This window comes from Heteronotia binoei, chromosome 5 (genome assembly GCF_032191835.1).
Source record: "Heteronotia binoei isolate CCM8104 ecotype False Entrance Well chromosome 5, APGP_CSIRO_Hbin_v1, whole genome shotgun sequence".
Classification (NCBI taxonomy): Eukaryota; Metazoa; Chordata; class Lepidosauria; order Squamata; family Gekkonidae; genus Heteronotia; species Heteronotia binoei.
Genome location: NC_083227.1, coordinates 20521568 through 20539582, shown reverse-complemented (window position 1 = coordinate 20539582; position 18015 = coordinate 20521568). Strand labels below are relative to the sequence as shown.

General features: G+C 46.9%; 1 protein-coding gene across 1 annotated transcript; it reads right to left on the bottom strand.

Moving 5' to 3' along the window:
• Positions 1-170: 170 nt before the first annotated feature.
• Positions 171-17781, bottom strand: LOC132572196 (E3 ubiquitin-protein ligase TRIM7-like). Its single transcript, XM_060239031.1, is given in 8 exon segments — positions 171-1219; positions 5770-5903; positions 9699-9934; positions 10637-10732; positions 16998-17162; positions 17352-17507; positions 17510-17620; positions 17623-17781. Coding segments are annotated over 8 exon segments (1575 nt in total). The 3' UTR covers positions 171-701.
• Positions 17782-18015: the final 234 nt, after the last annotated feature.

Below are 18015 nucleotides of genomic sequence, written 5' to 3'. Positions count from 1 at the left end.
TAGCTCAGCAGGACCCTGGTTACGTAAATCCACCTCCTGATTTTTCTCTCCCACTCCAAAGTTGCAGATGGATCGAGTCAGTAAATGACGGCACCCTCTGGGGCTTGTCTGGGAGTTATGAAATGGCTTGCCATCCCCACCCCCTTTTTTAAAAAATCAAGCAGCAGAGATTTCAACACAACATAACTTCATAAAAAGCATAACATCTTCTCAGTCTCTGGTACAACTGAAAAACAAATGCTGTGAACGCAGGAACCTGGATAGCGACAAGACCTTCAGTGTCTGTCAGAAAGTGTAGGCTGAACACTGGGAAATCCTAGCAGATGGTGTCCAGTAAAGAAAAGAGGAAGTCCAGAATAATAATAGAAACATGCGGGACCTCTTCTTCCTCTGCAGTGGTTCCTCTCATCCTTGAGGAGAATGGAGGCTGGAGAGGGTCCTGATGGTCTGTTTGGAGCTCTCCTGTAGTACAAGCCTGTTATCCTTTACAATGTGAAAGGGGTTACTGTTGCTTTAAGGAATAAGATACAAAGGAGGAGAAAGGAATGTTGGGAAATGGAGGGGGGGGGGGAGAAATGTCTCCACTTTACTGCAGTCTGTTTTGGTGACTGGAGACAAGAGAGGCCTCTACAGGACTCAAAAAAGGGGCACTCTTGAGAAATACTATTTTCTTCTTGATGGTCCTGGTTGAAGAAAAGGTCTTAGGAAGAGATTCTGAGGTGGCCTTTTCCATACACCCAAAAGTGGGGCAGGAGGGTCTCTCCATGGAAGGAGGCTCCAGAGAACTCGTAGAGAAGGGCTGCTCGGTCAGCATCAAAAAAGGCCACTCGCCCCCCAGCATAGTTCAGGCACACTCGGATCCTCTTCAGCTCCCCAGTCACAGTCAGGGGAGGGTAATGTCCTTTTATACAAACCCTGTGCATCCCTGCCCACTTCCCCACAGCCCAGATCCCTTCCTCAGGAGTAAAAGGGAGGTCTCCCTTCCTCCTCACAGACTTTCTGGCCACCCCCACAGCCCATCTTTCCTCACTTCCCACAAGGATTTCCCAGAAATGGCAGCCTCCTGTGAATCCCTCACAGCCCAGCACAGCACTATAGTTCTCAAATCTCTCCGGACTGGTGGGCAGAGCTTGAGGTTTTTCTCCTTGTCTCACGGTTTTCTGACCCTCAGACAGGATGAGTTGTAAATGGGCCGTGTCTGGATCCAGAGTCACATTTGCTGTTGGGGGAAGATGAGGAGAGAAGAAGAGAAATGGCATCAGTTGGGGGATTTCACCCTTTGGCCTGTTCGGCTTCCTCCTCCTGCCGGTCATGGCCTCCTCCCACTTCTGCCACCCTCTCCTTGGTCAACAGGATCTCCTGCTTCTTCCTGTCCTTTTAAAAGGCAGAGCAATCTTCCTGTCCACTTCAAGAGAAGGCAGACAAAGTACACAATAAGCACCCACAGGAACACAATCTATTTCCTCCCATATCCTATGCCAAGCAAAGAACTGTGAGGGAGAGAAAAAGAACAACAGCTATTTGGTTGGAAATCAGACACAGGAACAGAAGATGTGACTCATTACCATGAGTCTTCCTTCTCTGTGGGCCTGGGGTGGAGAAGTTTCTGGGGGAAGCTCCTCCATGACAGCCAGGATAGTCCCTGAACTTTGCAATTCCTAGAGAGGAGGGGCTTCGCTCCCAGGCCCCAGTCTGGTCCTGAAGCAGTAGAACTCCCTCTCTAAAAGCGTCCCAAACCGCCAAACAAGCCACCCCAGAGAACAGAGAGAAGAATTCTGAGAGAGGCCCACTAGTTCACAAAAGAACCAAAATTGAAGTAATAAAGCCCATTAGGGTCATATCAGTATACCCACTCTGACTCAAGTGCCTTCTGAGAAAAAGTATTCTCCCCTTGGCAATCTCTGCACCTACCCCTTAGCCAACAAAAAGCTGGCTCCTTTCCTACTTGCAAGTAGGCACCTGGGAGGGGGGGAAGCGAGACCGTTCACACCTCCTAGGTGACAGCCAGCAAAACCTGCAGGAGCTCCTAGGTACTGCTCCAGAAAGAGAGGAGAAGAAGAGCATAAGAGAAGCCATGATAGATCAGGCCAAAGGCCCATCCAGTCCAACAATCTGTGTCACACAGTGGCCAAAAAAGCCAGGCGCCATCAGGAGGTCCATCAGTGGGGCCAGGACACTAGAAGCCCTCCCACTATTGCCCCTCCCAAGTACCAAGACTACAGAGCATCACTGCCCCAGACAGAGTGTTCCATCTATACCTTGTGGCTAATAACCACTTATGGACCTCTGTTCCATATGTTTATCCAATCCCCTCTTAAAGCTGGCTTTGCTTGTATCCACCACCACCTCCTATGGCCGTGAATTCCATGTGTTAATCATCCTTTGGGTGAAAAACTACTTCCTTTTATCCGTCAGCAAGGAGGGCTGACCAGGAAAGGAAATAAAATAAAGGGGGGGAGGGCTCTTTGAAATTACAGTGCTTGAGAGAGCCAGTCTGGGTAGTGGTTAAGTGCGTGGACTCTTAACTGGGAGAGCTGGGTTTGATTCCCCACTCCTCCACTTGCAGCTGCTGGAAAAGCCTTGGGTCGGCCATAGCTCTCTCAGAGCTGTCCTTGAAAGGGCAGCTTCTGGGAGATCTCTCTCAGCCCCACCCACCTCACAAGGTGCCTGTTGTTGGGTGGGGGGAAGGTAAAGGAGATTATGAGCCACTTTGAGATTCAGCCTGGATTGCAGTGTTTAAATTCTGGCTCAAAATTCATTTTAGAACAGATCCCAACAGCCTTCTTGATTGTATGAAAAGAGACCCATATATTTCGTCCTGGACAGCACTGCTTCTGTCTAAACTCAATCAATTGGGGTTAGAGGTAGATGATTTTTCTACCTCTGAAGAGTCATATATCTTCAGATGTATTAAACTGAGACTGTGGGAATTGGAGGAAACGAAATTACGGCCAACTCTCCCTTATACTTGCTCTCCAGCTTCCTTAGGTCTTTATGCTTTTTGTGGCAAAATGCCCAATTATCTATCAGACCTAACCACTCCAAGTCATCGCAGGGCATTTATGTTGGCCAGACTAAACGCGTTTCCCTCCAAAGTTTTACAAGGGAGATATCAGCGAGTCCCTTTAGCCGACAGACTTTGCGCCTGTGGAGCGAATACCCCTGACTCAATCCAGCATATATTGCTTGATTGTTCTTTTTACCATAACCTCCGTAAAGATTTATTTGGCAAGCTTTCTTTTTCTCCAGATTTGTCTATTCTGCCACCCTGTTATTATTTATTGAGTGATACTGAGGGGGTGGTTAGTGAGGCTGTGGCAAAATTTCTGGCTGACATCCTTAAATTTAATTCTGACCATGTTTGAATGTATCTGTAAGCTCGGTTTTATTTTGATTTTATCTCCAATGTTTAAATTTTTATATTCTGTGTATTTTTATCTGAATCTATTATGCCATTAAAGGTTTGGTATGGTATGATTCAGAGTGAAGGGCAGGATATAAATCCAATATCTTCTTCATATCATTATATTATATTATACATATCATTATACTTGTATATTTTCACAACAGAAATGTCTAGAGATTTACTTTTGAACAAAGCTGGGAATTCAGAAAACCAGGTACACATTTGGTAAGACATCACATCGAGATCATGATATAACAGATCCTGGAAACTATTTTTTTAAAAAAATAAAAATCCCCCCAGAGGTCAGGTGAGGAAATGCTCACCACAGGACAAGGTCAGGGGAATAGTGGCCACAGAGGTTGAGAAACTCTGAATTCTCCCACTCATACAGCAGCCAACCACACTTCGCTGCAATCCTTCCCAAAACTTCAGTGGAAATGAGGTTTCAGAAAGCTGGGAAAGTCCAAGAGATGCACAAATGCAGTGGGGAAGCAGGGAAAAAACCTGCTACACAAGAATGTTGAACATGGGGCAGGTAATCCCTGTGGAGGTGGCCAGGATCAAATTAGAACTGACAGAAATATCTTTGGTACTTAATTCATGTCCCCTTTCTGCTTCTATTAACACTGCTCCAAAAACTAATGTCTGTTGTATCCTCAGCGGCAATTTTAAAAGAACTGCTATATTACCACTTGGAATCTCTTCTGGACTGCAGTTACCAACACAGAGTTATTGACCTTCAGGCATGATCTTCCCTGGGCTGGAAAAATGGATGCCTCAACAGCCACCTTTGGCAGAAGAATATTGAGACTTTTCTTATGCAACTCAGCCAAGCCACAGACGTCTTTCAGCATCAAGAATTGTTTCCTTGCCTCACATATATTTTGCAGAGCCACGAAGACACTATCCTGATGCTTGCAAACACCAAGCAGAAGAACACAAAACTTGTACAGTGAAGCTTTTTAGTTCAGAAATAATTCATTAGTGTATGGAGAAAAACGTACCTTTCTGCAGGTGAAGTCCAGAATCCAGAGTGTCTGAGGAAGCAAAGGAACAGAAAGTGAGACCCTTGTGCTTATTACAAATCTTAGGACAAAAATATCAGTTAATAATACTGTCTATTTTCTCTTGGGGAGGGTAAGAAGAATGGTATAGCCCCATCTTGTCAGATCTCAGAAGCTAAGCTGGGTCGGTACTTGGATGGGTGACCAAAGAAGACTTTGCAGGGGGGGAGGGGAGGACAGCAAACCATCTCTGTTTCTCACTCGGTTTGAAAACCTCTGGCTGGGGTCGCCATAAGTCCCTTGTGACTTCATGGTACATAGTTACGTATTTCTTCCGAGTTACAGCTGAAAGGTTAAGCAGAAGCTATTTCTGGGGGGGAATCTGGGTGCTAATATTCAAATTCATTTTCACAGATCACTTTGCTTTAATTAAGATCCACCTCACAGAAAGTGTGGCACAGTAAGGATCCAATCCAGGTAAATTGAGGATGATTCGAAACAGAGTTTCCATCGCGCCTTCTAAAATCACTGATTTCAATGGTATTAGAAGGGTGTAACTACAACAGCACCGTGGTCCCTTTGAGACCTTTCTGTGGGCACAGCTAGGACATATTCAAACGAACACAGACAATTAAAGGGAACAGTTTTGATAAGTCTCATTTGGCCACAGGCACACTGCAAAGAGAAAGGGAAAAAGAATAATAATAAGAAGAAGAAGATATTGGATTTATATCCCGCCCTCCACTCCGAAGAGTCTCAGAGCGGCTCACAATCTCCTTTAGCTTCCTCCCCCACAACAGACACCTGTGAGGCGGGTGGGGGTAAGAGGGCTCTCACAGCAGCTGCCCTTTCAAGGACAACCTCTGCCAGGGCTATGGCTGACCCAAGGCCATTCCAGCAGGTGCAAGTGGAGGAGTGGGGAATCAAACCTGGTTCTCCCAGATAAGAGTCCGCACACTTAACCACTACACCAAACTGGTTCTCCCTACACCAAACTGGCCTACACCAAAGGGGAGGGGGTGTCCCTGAAATGGAACTGGTGGGTGTCTTCATTAAATGCAGATGCCTGAAGGGCAGTTTCCTCCTGATCCCTATCATTTTAGGTGCTTGTTGGACCATTTTCCTCTCAATTTGCCCTTGCATGGTCACAGTAATGATTAGAGATCAGCAACATAGAAATCCATATAGTGCAATTTTGACCAGAAAACTTTACATGATGAACTAAAATGGCCTTCTGATGATACATACATTTCCCACGTTCCTGGGTCTGCTAATGTTAAAAGCAAGCTGGAGCAGACGAAAACACATCAGGCCCACTCTAATGTCCAGTCTGAAACACCTGCAGTGTTTCTTCATTACCTCTGAGTTGCTTCTTGATGGCCTCCAAAAGCGGATTTAAATCCAAGAAGTCCCAGATACGCCACTTCAGCGCAAGAGGAAAAGCCACTGGACTCTCAAACGGCTCCTTTTCTTCATACCTGAGGAAAATCCCACTAAGGTGACATCCATTCAGTTCAGAATCCCACCCTCCTCCACACACAAGTGGATTAGAAAAGCAGAGGAAGGAGCTGGTAAAAAGCAGAGAGACACAGACTGAGGCTGAAAGCACAGAAAGATGAGGGGCTATTTGAAAAGGACTGTTCACCTCACTGTACCTCCTGCTTTCTTATGAATTTGGCCTGTGTTCATAGAGCCACACAGTAGCCAAAGGGAATGTCTACCACAAAATAAAAGACAGCTCTTTCGGACTCAAACTGACCCCCCCCCCCTCCACGTCAACTGTTTTTGCACACTAAAATAGCACTAGGGAAATTATTGGCCCATTTTTGCTGCTCCTTGTGTAGTATTTTGTGCAGGTGGATCAGCGTAAACACGGAAATTCCCTGCCCCAGCATTGTCTCAGCATGAAAAAACAACTATGGGAAAAGGAGGCAGCAGCCCTTCCTCTCCCACAGTGGCATTTGAGACCTAAACAAGGCCTGCTTTCTTTTTTAACAGCCATTCCCTGCAGCCGCTGTGTGGCATTGTGGAGCCCAGGTCAAACTCTCCAAAAAAATCAAATGTCATGTTGGCCCTGAGAACAGCAACCCCACATCCCCTACTCCTCTCTGTCTGGCAAATGCCTAAGTGAAGAAAAAGAAAGCTGGTGAGAGTTCTGGAGTAGGACTGTAGGGCCCTAGTTAAATCCCACTCTCAGCCAGGGTGACGTCAGACCACTCTCTCTCACACAAAAAATGGGCTGTTGTGAGGAGAAAACGGAGGAGGGCAGAATCAGGTACATCACTTTGATGTTTTTTCCTCTCCCTCCTATAGTACGAGAACTGAGGGGTACCCAACAAAGTTGATGAGAATTCGCTGCAGGTTGAGGTAGTGATTGATGGCCACCAGAACAGAGAGCTTTCAAAGGGGATTAGACAGATTCATGGAGGGGCCCATTGATAAATAGCTGCTAGACTCGAGGACTGAAGGAAGCCCCCATATCCAGAGGCAGCAAACCTCTAAGCACAAGTGCTAGGGGGTGGAAGGGGAGCCCATAAGCCTCTGTGCTCAGTTTGACTGGCCCTCCAGGACAATTGGTTGGCCACTGCATGAAACAGGATGCTGGCCTAGACGGGCCACAGGTCTCATCCAGCAGGCTTTTCTTATGCTTTTAAGAGTGTGGCAGATACTTAAAGAAAGGAAACACATCATATGTTATCACTGTACTCAGATATGCCTGTACTATAAGAGTCCCATGGTGTAGAGTGGTAGCTGCATTACTGCAGTCGACCTCTGCTCACGACCTGAGTTTCATCCCGGTGGAAGCTGGGCTCAGGTAGCCGGCTCAAGGTTGACTCAGCCTTCCATCCTTCTGAGGTCAGTAAAATTAGTACCCAGCTTGCTGGGGGGAAAGTGCAGATGACTGGGGAAGGCAATGGCAAACCACCTTTTTTTTGTAGCAGGAACTCCTTTGCCTATTAGGCTACACCCCCCCCCCCCTGATGTAGCCAATCCTCCAACAGCTTACAGGGCTCTTCTTACTAGGACTACTGTAAGCTCTTGGAGGATTGGCTACATCAGGGGTGTGTGGCCTAATACGAAAAGGAGTTCCTGCCAGAAAAAAAAAAGCCGAGCAGAATGTTTAGATGCCATATGATTCAGGAGCATTGGTAGAAATATGGCAGACAAGCCAACTTCTGATTCATGATGTGTAGTCTCACCCTATCCTCTTTGACACAACAGAGTGCACTAGTTTGGATTGGGCAGTCATCATCAAACTGGGTTGGGAGGACATCCAAGTGCCCCTGCACCCAGCCATGATGCCAACCAAGGCATTATTTGGGCCAAGTAAAGTTCGCCACCTGCCATTTTGTGGAATAAGCAAAGCTGAGGAGACCTGAACTTTGTGTTTTGTGAGGTGTTTTAGATAAATGTTGTTCTGGCAGCATTTGCCACCACAACACAAGGATCTTCACTGTGTGACTGAAGGTAAGCTGTAGCAGCCATTTTGTGAGTGGCACTATCTCCTGTGGCAGCACCCTCCACACCATGTCAGAATCTGAAAGGTGCTTGCAGCCTCAAAAAGATTGGGGACCATTGTTCTAGAGATGTAAAGCTAGGTACCAACCAAGGACCTCGCCCCCATTTCCTATGGATGAGGCTTTGGGCATATGCTGTTTGCCACTGACAGACAGATGGTGATCCATGCTCTTATTTACACCTGATTTGACCCTCAGCCATGATCCTGAAGGACGACATTCTCCACAGGATACCCAGTCCACTTCCAGCATTAAGAAGATTAATGTTAAAGGCCTACTTACTTCTGCAAGGTCCTTCTGGCACCCTAAAGAAAAAAGGCAGAGAGAGAGAGACCTCAGTGCTTGCTAAAAGACCATACCAGGAAGACCTCTCAAACTCTGGAAGATTCTCCATTCTATCCTTTCACTTGTGTCCAGCTAGCAGACTTCACTGATAGACTGGGGTAGATCTATGAGAGAAAATCTCTGTGAAATTAATAACAGCAGAAAAAGTAGAGCTAGGTGATCTGCTTTGACAACTCAACAGTGGCAACTTTCACAGACAGATTTTTCCTCACATGGAAGGCAGGAAGCTCACAGATTAGGGTGTGTTCCCTTTGTGGCCACCCACGGATGCAGAGGCATTTCCAGCAAATTTCCTAGCCTCAGCCCTGAGTCACTGTGATTTCTCTTCTTTTCATTGGAGGGCATTTTCTAGGCTTAAAAATAATACGTAGATTACACTAGCATCATAACAGCATACTGATACCCAGCTTTCATTTTTAAAAACAGTAAAGTCCTTATCATTGCAGAGATAAAACTGGAAATGTGCAGCCTGCATGTTCTTTAAAACAAATGCTAGGGATTAGTGCCACAGATTATACTGTCACAACACTATAGCAATCTAGCCACTGCCCTTCTCTTTAAAACCCAGAGGTAGAGGACGGAGGATGGTATCCACAGAAAAAGAAGAGAATGCCATTCACTCAGAGTGGTTTATAGTCTCCTTACCTTCCTCTCTCCACAACAGACTGAGAGAGCTCTGACAGAACTGCTTTTCTCTAAGAGAATTGCTCAGAAAACTGATTGACCCAAGGTCACCAAGCTGGCCGCATGTGGAGGAGTGGGGAATCAAACCTGGTTCTCCAGATTAGAGTCTGTTGCTCCAAGCACACAATATAGGATACATTTCCTGCTCCTCCTTTTAAAACTTGCTGTGAAAAACTTTGCATGTGACCCTCTTTCCTAGTTGGTTTTCTTGAAACAGCAACCCATGGACCTGGGTTTACTTGCATGGCGTTCCCCAGATTTCTGAGATGGAAGCTGAGCAGCCTCCGTTTATCTGGGAGGAGCAGAGGGCTCAGGGTGGGGGAAGAATGCATTTCCAGGGGCTGGACTTTCATAGGGACTCAGAGATTGTCCAGTCTGCCGCTTGCTGGAGATGTAAAGGAACAGAGAGGAAAGCGGCCTTTCTGCAGACCTGGAAACTCTCTAGCAGACAATGGAATATGGATTCCTTGAACGGAACATGGATTGTACCGTTATTAGCACTTGTATGGAATTGATTACGTATAGAAAGTGAATATATAAATACGTCGATTGTTGCAAAATAGTTATTAAAGCATTTCTGTTAAGTTCAAAGTTATTTTCTATTTAATTTAAATCTATTTGCTGTGATTCTCTATTGTTGTATATAACAGGGCTAGCTTGCTTTTCTGCTAAGTGAAGGAGGCACTTAGAAGATCTGGAGCCAGCATTCTCCCCAAGGTGACCCTGGGCTATTCCTGCCACCCTTCTACCTGCAGGAGACTGCTGGCTGGCTGTTGACACGTCTCCATTTCTCGGATGAGGCTTTCCAGAGAGGAGAGTTCCTCAGAGAGTCTGGCCAGGTGCTGGTCCCTCTTCCTTGCCACCTCCTTCTCCACCTCTTCCATCTGGGCCAGCAAAAGTTTCTCTTGTTCCTCCAGAAACTTCTGTAGTTGCCTAAACTTGATCAGCGCTTTCTGTCGCTCTCCTTTGGTTTGCCTCTGAGACAGAAAAAGAAGAATAACAGTGCCCACAGTGGGAAGACGGCTACAAAACATAAAAAGCAAAACTGTCATCAAAGGCCAAACTAGACATAAGTGCAGCTTATCCCGTTTCCCCTGCTATCCCTGGCCAGAGGGACAACATATGCAGCAGCAAAGAACAAAAACAGTTGACGAATCCTCGCACGTCCACCCCTCAGACACACACTGAGACGCTAAGGTTCCTATCATGTGAACTTGGTATAACACCCAATATTACAGAGATATAATAGGAAAGGTGTGCCTCTTCATATTCAGAAAAGCGCCTTCTAAGTGGTCTCTCATTCCCTCTTTGTTGGAAACAAATTCCATATAGGAGGAGGCTGCCTTCACGCTCAAGTATTCTGAATTGTCTTCCGTGTTTTCCCCCCTGTGTACATTTTCAGTGTCTGCTGAAGACAAAAGAGCTGAACGAGCGTCTTGAGTCTCCACACACAGGAACACTAGGATTATTTTCACATGTAGCTTTTGCACTGGTACAGTAAACTAAAGTTCTCGTCACAGAGATCTGAGAGGAAAGGTGCTCCTCTTAACATTCACAAAATGTAATTTCTAAGGGGTCTCTCATTAACTGTCCTGTGGGAAACCAAGCCATTCCCAATAGCGAGAGGCTTCCTTCTCACATGACTTTTCTGCATTTGGGACTGCAATACTGATACTTACGAGCAGGTCTTGGCTTTCCTTCACTATATCGGCTTTGTATGCCAGGATTTTGTTTCTCTCCTTCAGCAGAATCTCCACACAATTGCAGAACTGATCCTAGGAGGGGAAATGGTTCCAAAATTCAGTTTTGTTTCTTTTCAAAAGTTTAGGATACTCTACATAAAAAAGCCCTGTGGTGAAGCCAAATCCAGGTCTCACATTGGCTATGGTGTGCACTCCATCAACCTTCAGCCCGTCAACCCCTACTCAAAGTCTGTTGCGTTCCAGACTGAGGACTGAGGCACTGCTTCGCAGAGGAGAGAAAGAAAGCCTTTGCTCGATTGATTGGCTGAGGGAGGGAAAGGGAGGAAAACAGCCACAGCTGAGGACTCCTTCCCCTCCTCCTCTGGGGAACCAAACAGCCAGAGAGACATAGACAAAAAAAACCCCAATCCCTTTTATTCTAGGTCTACAGAGAGAGGGGGGGGAAGAGAGCAAAAAAGAGAGACAGAGAATACAGACTCCTGTGTTTAAGACTGAGCCACTGCAGAAGCTGTCTTTGCTTTCCCTTCAGTGCCTGCTGTTGGAGATAATTAGTGTGACAAAGCAGGGCAGGTGAATTTGAGATACCTGGATGGAAGACCAAGAGAAAAACTTAACGGATGGGGAAGTAGGCAAAGCCACCTGGGTCTTCCTGGTGAGCGTGTAAAAGGAAGAGAAGCAAGCACAGGTCCCTCTGATTGTTTGGAGGAAAACTCCACCCCCTAGGCCGCTCTGCTTTCATTTTCATGTTAGTCTAAAGAAGTTGGTTGAAATACAAAAGATGGTTACATTCTTCAATGAGTAAATTACCCTAGTGAGATCACAAAAGTATGTGCTTGTGAACAAAGTTATTCTGCCTGCTTTGTGAGTGTGTGTGTGTGTTCACTTTCATTTAGTGGAAGTACTGCCAGCTGCTAGGGGATGAGGAAATTAAGACTGTATTTAGGGGAACTACACTGCTGCATTTTTTATTTATTTTGGGGAGGGGAATGGAAAGTCTCCTGGCTCCACCCCTGAAGTCCCCAGATGTTTTCTGAGTTGAACCTGGAAACCCAACAACAAAGTTTGGTTCTGTTAGTAAAAGGCAGGGAGAGGAGGCCTGTTTTGGCCTTTGAGGGAGAACTCATTGGGGCCAGTCCTGACTAAGGTTGCTAGCTCCAAGCTGGGAAATTCCTGGAGATTTTGTGGAAGCCAGACTTTGGGGGACGGAGAGGCCCCAGTCCACCCACCAAAGCAGTTATATTCTCCAGGGGGAAAGAGATCTGATGTCTTGAGTTCAGTTGTGATAGGAGACCTTCGGCCTCCATCTAGAGGTTTCCTACCCTCTGTGTTACCTGATGCCATCAAGCTGGCATGACTTAACTCAGGAATGTCCAGCCCTTTGGCTTCCTTGGGCCACAATGGAAGAAGAAGAATTGTCTTGGGCTGCACATAAAATACACAAATACTAATGACAGCTGATGATGAGCCAAAAAAGGTCCGTGCATAATTTTTGTGATATCCGCCACCGGATATAAACTGAAAAGCTCTTGCGTAATAATCCTAATCATGCGCTGCCCCATTCGAAGGGTTTTTTAAAATCATCAAGCAGGTCCCGAGTTTGTGATCACCGATATAGAAAATATATATATCTAGGTAATAAAACTTCATTTAAAAAAAAATTATAAAAGAAAAGAGGGCAACGTAAAACTAGTGGCCCAAACCAGGCCATTGTAGGAAGGGGGGGGGGGGATCAATAAAGAAAATCATCCCACCCCTCCCAGAAACATAGGGGCTTAATACCCTTTCTGCTTCCAAGTTCTGCTGCAAATGGCCCAGGGCTGAAAGCAGGAACCATGCCTTTAAATGTCCTTTGCTTTCCAGAGAAAATAGGGGTTTGGGGGTTTCCTTTGCCTCATCCAAAATTCTGTAGCTGCATGCTTCTCTCGGCACTGCGTTTGTTTCCTTCAGATAGGTGAGGGCGGGCTCCTTACACAAAGTATCAGTGGGTACTTTGGTTAGCAGGAGGAAAGGGAGGAGCACACTGCCCAATTGAAGGTAAGGCAATGACTAAGGCTGCAGTTTTCTCTGGCAGTTCTTTGTTTACATGCACAAAAGGGTGTTATTGCAATAGTGGCTGTTGTCATGCCAGAGTGGAATTCTGCATGAGCAGTGGTGTACACACTTTGTTGTTGTACAAACCCATCAGTCTCCTCCTAACTCTTTTTCTTTCTTTTCTTTGTTCCTCTCTCCTCTTTTTCAAGAGCTACTTCCCAATCCAAATCTTTCCTATTCAGGGGTCATTTTGTAGAAAAAGAGGTGCTGGAACTCATTAGCACAACTCATTTGTATAACTCATTTGCATATGCCACAAACTCCTGACATCACTGGAAGGTGCACTAAATTATATCAGCTCAGCATCTACCTTAAAATGCTTATTGAATTAGAGTTGTCATAATAAAACCTTACTCCCATCATACTTTTAAAATTACTTTCTCCTATGTAGCCCCCATGCATGATGAAGAGTTCCATCTGTCTGCTTTAGGGACGGTGGCTCAGTGGTAGCGCATCTGCTTGGGAAGCAGAAGGTCCCAGGTTCAATCCCTGGCATCTCCAAAAAAGGGTCCAGGCAAATAGGTGTGAAAAACCTCAGCTTGAGACTCTGGAGAGCCGCTGCCAGTCTGAGAAGACAATACTGACTTTGATGGACCAAAGGTCTGATTCAGTATAAGGCAGCTTCATATGTTCATATTTGTTCAAGGTGTGAGGCAGTCTGTGAGGGACTCGGGCTCCGCTCCTCCTTCTTCCTGATTTGTCATCCTCCCTGCAGCCTGTCTCAGCTCAATATAATCAAGAATTCAGTCTGCTTAGAATCGACAGGTGATACAAATGAAGGGCTGGGGGAACTGAGGCTGCAGAGGGGGCCTATAAAAACTGCTAGGTGGCCAGGCCCCTTGGTTGCTACAGGGTTGGGTGGAAGAGACGTTTGTTTTGCTCTGCTCCCAAACCATGCCTCTAAATTTCTGACAGAGGGGGAAGGGAAATCATTGTTTCCTCTCCGTGCCCTCCTTCAGAAGCTTGGAACAGAAGAGGGGGAAGGGAGTAAGCAGATTTTTTTTCTTTTTCACACCAGCCCCTGCTTCCCAACTGAAGCTGGCTTTCTGCTGACATACACAGGCCTGCTTGTAAAGCCATCCCAAGTGCAGAAGACTCACTGTCAGGAGCAAAAAAAAAAAAAAGGGGGGGGGGAAGTCATTGATTTGTTTTTAAAGCAAGAGTCCTGTTTTTTCTACACGCTTTTTTTTAAACCTCTCTCTCCAAAGACTGGGGGGGGGGGCTGTTTCTGTGTGTCTCTTTTCCAGTCACAGTCACAGTTACAGAGAAGGGTAAGGGGATTCTGGAACTCCCACAGTAAAGAGAAGGAGGGAGAATGCAACAGAATCCACCCAAGGCAGTGGAGCCATCTCCATTTTGAGGACAGCAAGCCCAGCTCCACCACACACACCCCACCTCCAACGTTCACAGAGGGGGCCAGCAGCCCTCCGACAGGGAAAACTCCCACCCCACCCCACAAGCCCGTCCAGGAGCTTGGGAGGCTGGCTATGCTACTTCCCAACTTCCCGGAGAGCCAGTTTGGTGTAGTGGTTAAGTATTATCTGGGAGAACGGGGTTTGATTCCCCACTCCTCCACTTGCACCTGCTAGCATGGTCTTGGGTCAGCCATAGCTCTGGCAGAGGTTGTCCTTGAAAGGGCAGCTGCTGTGAGAGCCCTCTCCAGCCCCACCCACCTCACAGGGTGTCTGTTGTGGGGGAGGAAGGTAAAGGAGATTGTGAGCCGCTCTGAGACTCTTCGGAGTGGAGGGCGGGATATAAATCCAATATCTTCCATCTTCTTCCAACTTTCCCAGAGAGGGGCCCACAGCCACCTCAGATACCTCCAGAGCACAGCTGAGAGCTCTTTGTCCTGGGTGGGAGATCCAGAGGAACCTCAGCAGGAAGAAAGAAGAGCTGGAGAGCACCCAGGAGCAAGGGAAGAGCATTCACACACATGTACTCTGAGTCAGCTTTAGTGCCCTCTCTGGTGGTGGTGGGGGGGGAAGCAAGCAGGAGGAAAAACCAGATGTAGCCTCAGTTCCAGGATCTGCCACCACTGCAGCACACAGTTCCAGGTGCTGTTTTAAGAGAGTTTATGTCATTTGTGCTGGGGCCGCATTCAAAGTCATCCTGGGCCACAGGTTGGACAAGCTTGACTTAACTAGTTCTGGCCACTATGATGTGGCAGTCAGCGTTTCAGAGCAGGGTCTGCCAGACCCAGGTTTCTACTGTGGAAGCTGACTGGGTGATTTTGGACCACCCACATACTTTCAGCCTAACCTACCTCACAGGGTTGTTGAGCTGATCAAAGGGGAAGAGGAGAATGATGTAAGCTGCTTTGGTTCTTCCCACTGCAGAGAAAGACTGTCCTTTTCCTAGGCAGAGACTGCAAGGAGGGGGAAGAGATGGAAAGGTGAAATCAGAAGAGCAGATAAAGGTAGGTTGATGGTTGGCTGGGAAGGACAGAGGGCTGATAACTCCAGGTTGGGAAATTTCTGAAGATCTGAGGGATGAAACCTGGAGTGGGTGGAATTTGTGGAGGAGTGGGAACTCAGACGTACCATGCCATAGACTCCATCCTCCAAACCAGGTATTTCCTCCTGGGGAACATTTTTTGTCAATCTCCAGGTGAGACCTGGAGATCCCTCAGAATTACAACTGTTCTCGATTCCAATGGAGGAGGAAGGTAAAGGAGATTGTGAGCCATTCTGAGACTCTTTGGAGTGGAGGGCGGGATATAAATCCAATATCTTTTTCTTCTTCTTCTTCTTCAATGGAGAAAATAGTACACTCTGCTGAGGTCACCCCCCCCCACACACACACACAACAGCCAGCATGATGTGGCAGTTGACACTTCAGAGAAGGGTCTATCAGACCCTGATTCTTGCTGTGGAAGCTGACTGGGCGATTTTGGACTAATCGCATATTTTTAGTCTAACCTGCCTCACAGGGTTGTTGTGCAGATCAAAAGGGGAAGAGGAGAAGGATGCAAGCTGCTTTGGTTCTCCCCACCACAGAGAAAGACTGTATTTTTCCTAGGTAGAGGCTGCAGAGAGGGATGAGGAGATGGAAAGCAATCTACCTCCTTCTCTTTTGCCCCCATTCCTTCTTTCTCAAGCGACCTCCTTCTCTGCTAACTATCCCACATTTTCTCCATTTCCCTTCCCATCAGTTGTCTTCTCAACATACCTTGACTCCCTCTGTCTTTCCCTTCCCAGACCCCACATGACACTCATCCACAGCAAATTTCTAGCACCCATTGTATTTTCCTCAAAATGGGATTAATTACTAATAAAACTTAATAAAGAAAACTGCCATCAAAGACCAATCTAGACATACATGCAGGATGTCCTATGTCCAATGCTAACCCTGTGTCCCATGCTAACCCTGGCCAGAGGATAACAGCAACTCCACTGAAGCATTTTTTAATTAATGGAAGAAGATAGTGTAAAGGGGAAAAAAACCAGTTAAAACCTCCTACTGGAAAAAGTGCAGAAAAGGGCAACTAGAATGATTAAAGGGTTGGAACACTTTCCCTATGAAGAAAAGTTTAAAACGCTTGGGGCTCTTTAGCTTAGAGAAACGTCGACTGCGGGGAGACATGATAGAGGTTTACAAGATTATGCATGGATGGAGAAGGTAGAGAAATTAGTACCTTTCTCACAATACAAGAACTCATGGGCATTTGATGAAATTGCTGAGCAGACAGGTTAAAACGGATAAAAGGAAGTCCTTCTTCACCCAAAGGGTGATTAACATGTGGAATTCACTGCCACTTGGAGGTGGTGGCGGCTACAAGCATAGACAGTTTCAAGATGGGGTTAGATAAAAATATGGAGCAGAGGTCCATCAGTGGCTGTTAGCCACAGTGTGTTTATATCTGTGTGTGTGTGTATGTATTGTATGTATGTGTGTATATATATATATATATATATATATATATATATATATATATATATATATATATATTATATATAATTTTTTTGGCCACTGTGTGACACAGAGTGTTGGACTGGATGGGCCATTGGCCTGATCCAACATGCCTTCTCTGATGTTCTTATGAAATGTTGCTGCCCCCTTGTGGCTTGGCAGACCAATGGGATGACCAGACAGCGTCACCCTCTTAGCAAAGACAAATCTTCTTGCTCCTGTTCTGGATCCAAAGCCCAAGAGTAGCTCTATGAAAAAGTTTTGTAGGACACCCAGGAGTTCAGCTGGGGAGGATCCAAACACTTCCCCACCATGATCCATCTGGTAGTCTTCCTACCTTGTACTCTTGGGCAGCCTCCTCCGCAGGAACGATGTCGTGATATTGGTGTTCCTGAAACTGCTCACAGACCACGCAGATGGGGGCTTCATGGTCCTTGCAGAAGAGCTTCAGCAGCTTCTGGTGCTTCTGGCAAACTCTTGCCGTTCTAGCTGCCACGACTCTCTGCTGCCCAAAACCAAAAGAACTGCATTTGTCTTATTTACCACCCCATATCTCTGAACTCTGTCACAGTTTGCAAATGCGCTAAATCCTCAGCTGAGGGCTCCCCCCTCCACCAAAGGAGGCAGTGGCTTAGCTCATTATCCAGGGAAAGCCGGAATTCCGCATTGAAGATGCACCGAGATTTCTTACCTCCTTCTCTCCAGCAGCCTCCTTCTCCAAGGGAGTCACCTGGTGACCTCGGTGCTTCTGGGATTTGCTGCACACCACGCAGAGGGAGGCTTCGTCCTCCCCGCAGAAAAACTTCAGGGGCTCCCGGTGCTTCTCGCAGACGCCCCTTCTCCTTCTCCCCCCTTCGCTGCCGAAGGGCTGCCTTTCTTGAGCATTGCCACAAGCGTGGCCAGCTTCTGGTTGCGGCAGAGGCTGTTGGGCTGAGCCCTTCCTCTGCACTGGGGCAAAAAAGCTCGGCGGCCCCCGACCGCTCCCCCCAGCTCTGGGTCAGGCAGGCTCGGCAGAAGTTGTGGCCGCACTGGGCGATGGTCACCGGGTCCCTGAAGAAGTCCAGGCAGATGGAGCAAGAGAGTTCCTCGCAGAGCTCCTGCACAGCACCTTCAGCCGCCATGGCTGCCTTGGCCGGGGGGAGAGAGAGAGAAGAACAGAATCGGTTTCGGTTCTTCCCGTGTTTCCCAAAGCAGCGAGGAGGGCGTTTCCCTGCGTGCGAAAGACTCTGCAGCCGGCACCCAATCAGCGACCAGCCGAGCAAAGCCCGCCAAGAAAGAGGCGCTGGGAAAAGTACAAAGCAGTAGACGGGGGGGGGGGGGGATCTTTAAGACCAACTACATTTGTTCCGAATGTA